The 11,207-nt window shown below is 44.5% G+C and overlaps 2 protein-coding genes across 21 annotated transcripts in view; one reads left to right on the forward strand and one right to left on the reverse strand.

The window, feature by feature from the left end:
* Positions 1–4,765, forward strand: part of Lrrfip2 (LRR binding FLII interacting protein 2) — a 107,228-nt gene extending 102,463 nt beyond the window's left edge. For all 13 annotated transcript variants that reach the window (XM_029481644.1, XM_029481649.1, XM_029481646.1 and 10 more), the window contains 3 exons: positions 1,600–1,679; positions 2,719–2,823; positions 3,406–4,765. In XM_029481644.1, coding sequence (XP_029337504.1) covers positions 1,600–1,679; positions 2,719–2,823; positions 3,406–3,516 — 296 coding nt within the window. In that variant the 3' untranslated portion in view covers positions 3,517–4,765. The remainder of the gene's footprint in view (positions 1–1,599; positions 1,680–2,718; positions 2,824–3,405) is intronic.
* Positions 4,766–7,717: 2,952 nt separating this feature from the next.
* The window catches only part of Mlh1 (mutL homolog 1), a 45,889-nt gene continuing 42,399 nt past the window's right edge, over positions 7,718–11,207 (reverse strand). For 7 of the 8 annotated variants that reach the window (XM_029481654.1, XM_029481657.1, XM_021172571.2 and 4 more), the window contains 4 exons: positions 10,425–10,589; positions 9,751–9,843; positions 9,341–9,454; positions 7,718–8,111 (listed from right to left, as the gene is read on the reverse strand). In XM_029481654.1, the coding sequence (XP_029337514.1) occupies positions 7,944–8,111; positions 9,341–9,454; positions 9,751–9,843; positions 10,425–10,589 (540 nt within the window). In that variant the 3' untranslated portion in view covers positions 7,718–7,943. Of the gene's footprint in view, positions 8,112–9,340; positions 9,455–9,750; positions 9,844–10,424; positions 10,590–11,207 lie in introns of those variants that run through there. The other variant, XM_029481655.1, reaches the window with a different exon arrangement.

Genomic DNA, 11,207 nt, shown 5'->3' on the forward strand with positions numbered 1-11,207 from the left:
GTGGGTAGGGAAGTGGGGGGCAGGGTATGGGGGACTTTTGGGATAGCATTGGAAATGTAATTGAGGAAAATATATTAAAAAAAAAAAAAACTGTGGCTAAGAATTGGACTTAGGCCGAATGAAGGAATCTAATAGTTTGAAACTTATTAGTAATAACTTCTGTGGCTAGTATCACTTCCTCTTTCAGACCTCAGGTCCCTCATTCTCCTTAATGAGTAGTTTGCATAGTGGGACAGGAACGTGACAGACTGTAGGAAGGCTAGTTATGAAGCTGGATGCTGAGCCTGACCAGCGCAGTGGATGCTGGCGGTCCCAGGCGGCACAAGTAGGTTTGGGAAGATTGCTAAAGCAGCAAGTTCAAAAGAAACCAAGTTGAAATGGAACATGCTAGCGTTTATAATTGCTTCCTCGAACCAAGTAGCTGTTGGTGGGCTTTGCAGGTGAAAGTTAAATGACCTGAGACCCTGCCTGGAAGCCAGGACTGGCTGCTGAAGAGGAAATGAGTAGCTGCTGGCTCTGAACTGCAGCTTGGCCTGTAGAATGAGTAGTTTCAAAACCATACACACATGAAATGAATAGACTTGTACACAGGAAGGAATCAATGTTGAAAGTGATAAAGAAGCTGTACATTTTGATGAGTTATTGGAGATATGAATGTAAAAACAGAACTATAACTTCCATGGCAGAGCTCATGACGGAATGTTCCCTGTACTCCCAGAGGTAGCCTTGGCGATAGCTACTTTATCTGTTTTTTTAGATAGTCTCATTGTACAGCCAGGCTGGCCTCAAACTCATGGCCCTCTTGTTTTGGCCTTCCAGTGCTGGGATTTGAGATTATAGGTAGGTGCTATCTCTTGTGGTTCCTGTTGCTTTAAGGTCATAGCAACTGTCCAGCAGCAAAACTGCTTGCACTGAACACCGCATGGCAGGCCTACTATTGTTCATGTGGAAATAGAAGGCCGTTCTTGGGATGTTTGAATTATTTCTTTTGGTGGGTTAGATATGATTTATGTTCCATAGACTTTGCAACTATATAATCATGGAGATGAGTGCATCTTATTGAGGCTGGTGAAGACTTGAGTCAGAGTGTGTAGGAGAGCAGAAACACTGCCCGGGAACTGCAAGGTATAGGGCTGCGTTTAAAGAGGCAAGGAGCCCAGAGGCTGCAGGGGGCACTGTTACCCTGTGAGCTTTCTTTCTCAAAGGTCTGTTTACAAGAGCAGTGGTTCTCAGTCTTCCTAATGCTGCAATCTTAATACAGTTCCTCATGTTGTGGTAACTCCTCAACCATAAAATTATTTCATTGCTATTTCCTAACTGTAACTTTGTTCCTGTTATGAGTTGCAATGTAAATATCTGGTATGCGGGATATCTGATGTGACCTCCCCAGGAGGGTCAGATGCATAGGTTGAAAACTGCTGGTCTAGAGGAAAAGTAGGACTTTGCTCTGACTCTTGGTCTTCAGAAGACTGCAGAGCACAAGTCTAGGAGCTTCTTGCAGTACATAGCATCCAGACACTGAACTGCATGTCCTCTGTATGCTTCTTCACAGCTTCATCTCTGGAGACAAGTATAATTCATTATTATCTTCTGTTTTAGGAGATGCCAATAGACAAATAAGTGAATACAAATTCAAGCTTTCAAAAGCAGAACAAGACATAGCTACCTTGGAACAAAGTGTAAGTAGTTTTGTGATGCACCACATGGTTTAAATGCCACTAAATGCGACCAAATGCCTCTCAGCCGCTTACATCCAAGTGGCTAGACCTTTGAGTTTCTGTGGGTGGCCTAGGTAGCTAGATCTTTTCAAAAGCTCTGTGTTATAGTTGAAAAACCCAGAGAACACCTGGTAGGGTAATCCAGCTTTGCATTTGCTCTAAAGACAAAGGACTGAGCCAGCAAGATGGTATAGCACAGACATTTGGCTGCTAAATCTAAAGGCCTGGGTTTGATCCCCAAGACACACATGGCAGGAGACAACTGGTTCCCACATGACTCTTCTTATCCTGTCCTAGTTAGGCTTTGTATTGCTGTGTAGACCAAATGCAACTTGTGAGTGAAGGGTGGGTTCATGCAGCTCGGCATCAAAACCAGTGAAGGGTGGGTTCATGCAGCTCGGCATCAAAAGCAGTGAAGGCAGAAACTCGAGCAGGGCAGGAACCTGGAGGCAGGAACTAATGCAGATGCCATGGAGGCGTGCTGCTTACCGGCTTCCTCCTTAAGGCTTTCACAGTCTGCTTTCTTAGACCTTAGGACCACCAGCCCAGGGATGGCAACACCCAATCAGCTGGGCCCTCCTTCATCAATCATTAGTTAAGAAAATATACTACAGACTTGCCCACAGTCCAGTCTTATGGAAGCATCTTCTTAATTGAAGTTCCCTCCTCTTAAAGTTGACACAAAACAAGCATAGACCTCTTGTGTGCTCACAGTAAATATATGTATTGATTAAAAAAAAAAAAAACACAGTACTTTGCAGCTGTCATTGTTTTTTGTAGATATTTCTATAGAGCATTTAAAAATAGTCCCTGTTAAGAAAAAGAAAAAATTTTCATATACATTTCATAAGCTGAAAGATTTAACATGGGAAATCGGCCCTAGAGTGAATGACTGCAACTGTCCTCCTTGGGATTCGTGGCTGCCCAGTGACACTGCACTTCCATCTTGGCTGCTGGGCAGTGGTGGCAAACTCTAAAGGCCTGTGTGCTGCATTTACAGATCAGCCGGCTTGAGGGCCAGGTGCTGAGGTACAAAACTGCTGCTGAGAATGCAGAGAAAATTGAAGATGAGCTGAAAGCAGAAAGGAGGAAGCTACAGCGAGAGGTACTGTACTAACATGTTTCTTGAAGAACACATTCCTAAAGACAAACTCTGTGGAGACATTTCACACTATTTAAGAAATCTGACTTTTGTCAAGTACAGTGGTGCATCCCTTTAATTTCAGCAGTCAGGATGCAGAAGAGCGGGCCTATCTCTGTTAGTTTAAGGGCAGTTTGGTCTACATAATAAGTTCCAGGCCAGCCATGGCTACATAATGAGATCCTTGTTTCAAGTAACCAAATCCTGGAAGACCTGGTAAACACAGCTCGGGGCCACTTGCCCTTCCTGCGGGCCTTGCGCCTGCACAGTGGCTGCCACTGACTTTGTAAAGCAGCAAATAAAAATGTATTTTTAGGTTTTGCTTCAGATGACATCAGGTTTTGCAGCTTTTACACATTGTGTGTTATGGTTTAAATAATTTTCAGCACCATTGCTTAGGCCTCTAGCTAGCTAGAGGAAGGTGGGAGCTGTTTGGGGACTCCATACATGGCCATTGCTATTAGTAGACCTCCCGTTTCCCAGAAGTGGAAAGGGTTGCTGGGCTTTCTTCTGACCACATAAAGTGACTGTGCCCTTTGTCTCCAGCTACGGACAGCACAGGACAAGATAGAGGAGATGGAGATGACCAACAGCCACCTGGCTAAGCGGCTAGAGAAGATGAAGGCCAACAGGACAGCCCTTCTAGCCCAGCAGTAGGAGGCGGCCCTTCTACCTGGGTGCTGCTGAGGACATTGCCTGGAGATACTGACTCTTTTGTACATTGACACAAGCCCCTTCAAGTACTGTTTTGAGTCTTGTCATTAAACAGCCACCTTTGTATTTTATAATTTATGAGAATGAAGCAGGTTTAATCGCTATTGATTTGGATTTTGTTTGTAGTTCACTTCTACAGTGAGAACTAGCCTGTGTTGTCTTTATTTTCAACATTCTAGAATCACGTTTTCTCACCATCTTCTTCCTGCCGCCTCGCTGACAGAGGCATTGGGTGGCCTTGCTGTGGGTTCTGAAGGATGGCCATTCTGAGCACTGAGACACTTGCTGGAGACCCCAAAAACCCAAGTGCCTTCTCCACAGTGTGGTACAGGCTTCAGAGACCAAGTGGCCAAGGTTCCTTCTCCTCTTACCAGAGTGTTTACATTTCAGTGAGGATGTGTTCAGCAGTGGGGAGTCTGTGTTTGACTCAAATTTATGTTTTGGGGGGGGGGGTAAGATATTTAAATTATATAAAAGTTTTAGAAAACAATATGGGGAGTGTATAGTAAACTTTGCTCCGTGGGGCAGAGCAAGTCCAAGCCTGTACTCCAAAGAGTAGACTCCTCAGTCCTCGCAGCCACTGTGCTGTTCCGTGTACTTCCATCTGCTGCTTCTCTGTGAAATGAAACCTCAGACAAGCTCAAGGGAGGAGGGAGGGACAGTGCAGGCAGGGAGGGAATCCGCCTGAATCTACCTATTAAAACACACCTTTCTGCCATCCACGGTTGGCTGAGGGCAGTCGTCCGTAAAGAAGCCTTTAGGACAAGTCACGGCAACCATGTACAGTCTTGCTCTTCTTTTCTCAAGATGAGATAATGTGGGGTACAGAACTTTGTTCTAGTGTTTTGAGAGAAAGGATGGATGTAGCCCGGCTGGTCTCCACCTCACAATCATCCTCATTGGGCCTCTCGGAGTGCTGGGAGTACAGGCAGGTACTTTCATGCCTGGTTCCAGAATATAGTCCTTAAGAACTTTCATCTTTAAAGAGCCCCGTTCAAGATACCCCTGCCCCTACTGTAACCACTTTATAGGGTTTGTGATTCTCATTTGTCAGAATCAAGGTGGTTTCATGGGAACGATTACTGTAGCTCAAAGTGTTTACAGAAACTATATTGAGGAAAAATCTAATGAATCAAAGCCTCTTAATAAATCTAGCCTTGGAACTAGATAATAAAATTAACTCAAAAGTGAATGATAATTGTCCCTTCTTCAGAGTCACTAGCCCTTCACTTTAAGGATATGGAAACTACATCCTGAGCTGAGACGATCCTGTGTATCTTCTAATAGGAGCAACAATTGTATGGGCAGGAATGCAGATCTGTCTTATCGTTTCTCAGCTACAATCTGGTCATCCAGCTCTTCACACCTAGAAGGCACCTCTTCCTTTCCACTGACGTCACTCAGCTTGAATCCCTCCTGGGCTCCTGAACCTTCCCTCTGAGGAGCCCCTGCTTGGCCCTAGCCCTTGTTTTAGTCTATTCAACTGAAATGGCTCTATTTCTTCATTAAGATAAATTGTTTTCTTTTAACCTTCTTCATTGCATCCTATGGTCTGTATTCTACTTTAAAATTCTGGGCATTTGTCCTTGGTCTGACTGTTGTATTTCTGTTGAGGAAGGCTGATGTTAAGGTAGCTTGTTTGGGCACTGAATAATGTATATTTTTATTACTGCTTTTAGAGAAAAAGCCCTGGCTAACTCCCAGTGGGCTAGATTTGACCACCCACCCCAGCAAGTCACCACAGTTTGATAGTGAAGGAAAATAATCATTTCATATGGCCATGTTGGGAGGAAGAGACAAAAAGGTCCCAGAAATCCAAATTAATTTTCCAAGTTTTAATGGTTCAAAAGAAGGAACAAAGGGGACAGCTGAGGTAGATATTGCTGACAAAGCAATTCATCTTGGACAGGCCAGTGATTTGACAGGTAATTAAAGTTCAGGTCCTATGAAAGGCTCTGGAGAAGTGGTTGCCGACATCTCTTGATAGTTTCCATGGCACACTTAGTTCCCTCTCCAAGTGTAGCCTCCTCACCATTGTTGGAAGTTTCTCATTCTGAGGGATAATCTGTCAGGAGTGTTATCTAGGAGTAGCTTTGGTCCTTTGTCATAAAGATATTTCTCACCACTCCTGTTACTCCTCAATTCCAAAGTTTCTCTGAAACAGAATGACTCAGGAGGGTAAAAAAGAAAAGATAGCCAGAGAAGGGCAAAGTAGTTGCTGAGGCCGCTGACTCTTTTTTTTTGCTTCCCCAGGATCTTCCAAACAAGAACACCTAGAAACATGTTTACAGCCACGAAGTGGGCTAACTTACCTCTTACCAGTTCAAAGATCGGGCAAGGGTGGTTTAAGTTTTGTCCCTAGTAATTAATTAGCTTTGATTACTGGTAGTGACGGAGTCTCACTGAAGTCAATACCAACACTCTTCCATACCGAGTTTGTAACTTTTCTCACTGTTGACCAAACACCTTACATGTAACGTAGGGATGGATAGATTTCTTTTGACTCACAATTTAAGAGTAAAGTCCATTATAAATGACAGAAGGTGTGGCAGAGCTCATGGGCAATACTTGGCAGATGGTGTTCGAGTAGAAAACCCTTTACTTAGCATGCTGGTCACACTTTTCAAATGAATTTGCATATCTACATGCAGAAGCTTTGGTGAGAGGAATCTTGACCTTCAAGTCACCTTTGCCATTGCCCAGTACATTAAGGTCCCTCTCTGAGTCTTTGTCTACACTTTCCTTTTCTGCAGCTTTAAATGTGTTCATCCTCCTTGTTTATGTTGTTTCTTTTCTCACCAGACTGAATATTTTTCATCTTTTCAATTCTGAATTGTCACTATTAACCTCAATAAGCACAGTGACATCCATGTCACCACCTAAAGGTTAAGCAGTTTTGAAACTGCCTCTGCCAAACAACTTACCATCAGCCTTACTCAAGGTCATGAAAAGACAGAGGCTGGCCTTTGCCAGCCCCCATTCCTGTCCTTGTTCTCAACCCGCATGAGCCATGCCCTAATGGGCTGCATTTCTCCTAACCTCCCACCAGAATCATCAAGTTCTGTTTACAATATTCCAAAGCTCCCCTAGCCTCAACTCCAAACTTCTACATCCCTCTTGTAGACCTGTTTCAAAGCCTTTATGCTACATGGCAAGTTTATCAGAGCAACAACTCTGGCTGTCTGCACCAGTGACAAGGGTGTCACTTTTAGGCAGGGTTCTCTACAGAAACAGAATTCATGGGATGTATAAAAGGGATTAACGGAGTAGGGGCTAGGCAGTCCAAGGATGTCTGCTTGCAAGCTGGAAAAGTAGAAAACTTGGTAGCTGTTCAGTCCACAAGGCTAGATGCCTTAGTTGGTCCAATCTGGCATCAATAGTCTGGAAGATCCCTGCATGGAGCCTTGGTACCAGGTCTACCTTGGAGGGCAAAGATGCCTGATGGCAGCATCAGGGTGGTACAGGCAGGTGTGTGCTTTTTTCCTGCAATCTTCTCATACCCAGATTATTAGAAGTAGTTCCTGCTGCCAATTGTAGGATAAGTCTTCCCCAATCATTTATCTGCTCTGGAAACAGTCACAGACACACCCAAGCATCTTTCCTAGGTACTCTAAATCCAATCAACTGACAAGACCCACATACGTGCTCTAGACTTTTTTCTTTTTTTGAGGCAGACTCTATGTAGTCTCAATTTGCTTGGAATTCACTCTGTAGCCCTAGCTGGCCTCGAGCACATAGATCTACCTGTCTCTGCCTCCCAAGTGCTGGAGTCAAGACATACACAGTGCCCAACCTTGGGATTTTTTTGCAAAACTGGAGTTAAGAAAGTTTTAAGATGGATTTAATTAAGCCTGAACCTTGAGGGATGAGATGCAAGAAACCTAAGACATGGACACGGGCTTCTCAAAAATTGCTGTTCCAGGGATTCTTTTAAAGGAATCTGAATGGATGAAGCTTGGTATCAGACAGCAGCTTTCCAGACCACCACCATCAGAACATGATTTGGGGAAACTTGAAGAGCTTTTTTTAAGAGTGTGTATAGAAATGCCTCCTCAGTGCCCAGAGGCTTTCAAACTTCTTTCTGACATCATCAACTCTACCCAGTATTTACTAGGTGAAAATCATTTTAAAAAGTTTTCCAATGTGCGGTTATATAAAAAAATCACACCAATACACATGAGTTTATTTGCAGCCAATCCACAGGTGAAGTACATTAAGTTGTAGCACCAATACTGGGATACAGAACAAGAATAGTGAGCACTGGAAACCCTGGAGCTTGGAAAACAAGTTCCTATTCTGTGGCTTCCAGATTAGTACCATACACTTCGCCTTGGATGGTCATGCAGTCTCTACGGTGGCTATGATTGTATTTAACACCGCTCAAAGACTTTGTATAGATCTGGCAGGTTGGCAAGCTGCAGGACATTGCCATCTTCTGTGAAATGCTTTGGAGGTAGGAGGTGTGAGCGGAAGGCTTTATAGATAATGTGCTCCACAGTCCACTTCCAGGGCTTTGACGTGGAGCCAGGCATGTCACTCTGGAAAATATATGACATACCACTTATCTCCCCACATAATGACAAGACAGGCACCTAGCCCGGAAAGGTCTCAGTGGTGAGTGTGGGTGTGCTGTGCAAAGCTTACAAAGCAGCCTCTGCAGGACAGTCTTGAGATCCCACAGGGCTGAGCAGAAGAAACAAGGTTTGTAAGGAAGCAAAGGAAGCAATTATTTGAGAGAGCATGGCCTATGGAAGAGACCTTTATCTCCTCTTCCTAACATTTCTGAGTCTGGCTCCCACCATATCTGGGGTGTCTGACCCCATAGAGGGTAAACTTGCATCACCATTGCTCAGTGTAAGCCTTGGATGCCTCACAAACAAAATGTTGTTTCCCAACCCTCTGGTTCCGATCAAATAAGCTTGACCCTTTCTGTGCTTCACCTTCCCCACTTGGGGCCTCAGCCTGGAACAAGGGCTAATTTCTGTTCACCACTGTATGCACTGAAAACCCTGAGCACACCAACTGTCCTGGTCAGTCAACAGACTTCACCATCACTAAGGTGTATGTATGCATTTAGCAGCTCCTGCCTCTTAGAAAGTCCTGAGTTTCTCCCTCCTCCTGAAATGTGAGTGAGCAATCCCATCTGACTGAAAACAGTGACAACAGGAGAAGCTAGGCTCTGTATCAGGCTGGCTTATGAGAGGGATGGTAGATACATGAGAGGGATGGTAGATACATGAGAGGGATGGTAGACACTGTCTTCCTAGTAAAAAGGCAGAAGTCAGATGCAAAGCAGGGAGAAACTGAGGTAGACTGAGGGCTGGCCTAGCATCTGAAGACTTGGGGTTAAGTGCTAACACTGATACCTACAGAGCTGCTGGCTTAGAACACTCTGGCCTAACATCTCCTTTTCATTCTGATATCATACGCACCACTGTGTATCTGACAGGCTCTCAGATCATTCTGGAAGTCTATGTTCTAGTCCAGCAGAAAGAAAGAATATTCATGAATAAAAGCTGACCATTGTAAAAAGTTGAGTGTGCTGGTATATGCTATAATCTCAGCACTTAGGAGGCTGAAGCAGGAGTTCAAAGCCAACATTAACCATATGCAAATTCCCGGGCTTACAAAGAAAAGTTGAGGGCTGTTGTTTGAACTTTGTCAATATAAAGTGAGCCGATAGGATTTTAGACATGATTTAAGTCCCATACCCTAAAGTCATGAGACCTGCCCCAGTCCTGGACGCCAGTGTACATTACCACAGTACCTGCTGGCCTGAGAGGGTCGACTCCTCCAGTATATACTGCTTCCGAATGGAGTAAAACATAGCACATTCTTTACTGAGACTTTCAAAACACTCCTTTTCTTCATCCCAATTCACCTGCTCCACAGAAGTCAATACAAGGCAAGCATTCAATTCAGTGCTTTGACATTTCATCTCTGAACAGGTCACAGACTTAACAGTTACAAAGAAACGTGGCTTTTCTGGCACTAGGACCTGGCTGGTAAGTATTGTTGGGATGACTAGGGGGATGGGTTAATGGGGCCCTTGGCTGTGGGTTTTTTCTTTTTAATCTTTTCCATTCTAAATGAAGGAATTCTCCCTCCAATACACACACACACACACACACACACACACACACACACACAGCTTATTTAGCATCTGCTGCTGTGTACCTCAGTGGCCAGTCGAAGAATGAAGATAGGCAGTCCCTCCAAAGGTGGCACATAGCTGTCAATCAGAAGAGGTAATCCAATCAGGTTCCCTTCCTGCTTGTGGGGAGAAAGCCAAGAAAGGTGGGTAAGAAAGAATGGCACTATGGCTGATAGGTTTCATGTCTCTGGTGCTTCTCCAAGCCTTGGCGTGCAAGTTGTAGGATGGAGCCCAGGAGCTGACAGCCTTTAAAAAGAGCCTGTGGTTGAGAAGAACTCTTTCTTCTGGATCTGCTTGCCAATGTCAGGACAGGAAGCCCCAAAGAACGGGGTAAAGGAAGAAATGGAGCGAGTGTTAAGAGTTTCATTTACTCTGTGGCCTGCAAGGACTGGGGTTCAGCTTTCCCTCGTGGAAGAGTCCTTTGAGAGGGAACAGCAGGAAGAGTATGGCAGGAAGAGTATCTCCAGTGCAAATGAGAAATGGAGGAAATACCATGTATGATAGATACATGCTGCTTCTGAGGGGAGGCCAGCCTTTTTGTCCCAACCTAGGGACTTGACTCTTATCTGAAAAATAACTCCAAATGACCCCACCCACCCCATCAATTTAAAGATAACTCAAAGGCATTCAGATGGCCCCACCCACCTTATTAATTTAAATAAAGATAACTCAAAGGCATTCAGATGGCTACACTCGCCTCATCGATTTCCACAGAGAAATAGTCTGCAAGCATCTCCGCCTTCTTCTTCAGAAATTCAACAATGTACTCTGCAAGCCCTTCCTTCGGGCCGTCATCCTCTGTCCAGCCACTTTCAGGGCTGTCTAAGGCCAGCATGGCGAGGTCGAAGAGTGGTGCTGCTTCCTGGGAAGAAGCAAGAATGCAGGGATCAGGGGGAAGCTTGAGCCTGTCTGACCAAACTCCGTTTACATACAGAGCATCACTAGAGACGGAATGGCCACTCATCAATGCTGGTTTCAATAGCCCTATTAACAACAGGACAAGTAGACAGAAAGTCATTATGGTGACAATCGAGTTAAGTACCACAATGAGTGTGATATATGTGACATTTATAAACAGTCATTGCAAGAATATAATTTTTTTTCAGATGACAACATAAGCTGACCAAACTCATGCTTTAGGCCTTGAAAAAAGCCTCAGTAAGTGTAAGCACACTCAGGAATGTCTTTCAACTAAGCTAGAATTAAAGTAGAAATCAGTTATAGGTTTCTGGAAAATCTCCAAGAGACTTGCTCCCAAATGATGGAGATCTAAATACAAACAGCCTTGCCTACTCAGAAAGCTCCAGGTCCTAGAGAGACATTCTGTCTCAAAAGCAAAACAATGTCAAAAAACAAGATGAGGTGATGGTCCCTGGGGAACAATGCCTGACCCTGTCCTCTGGCCTCCACACCTGACCCTGTCCTCTGGCCTCCACACCTGACCCTGTCCTCTGGCCTCCACACCTGACCCTGTCCTCTG

The sequence above is a fragment of the Mus caroli genome, chromosome 9 (assembly GCF_900094665.2).
Source record: "Mus caroli chromosome 9, CAROLI_EIJ_v1.1, whole genome shotgun sequence".
NCBI lineage: Eukaryota > Metazoa > Chordata > Mammalia > Rodentia > Muridae > Mus > Mus caroli.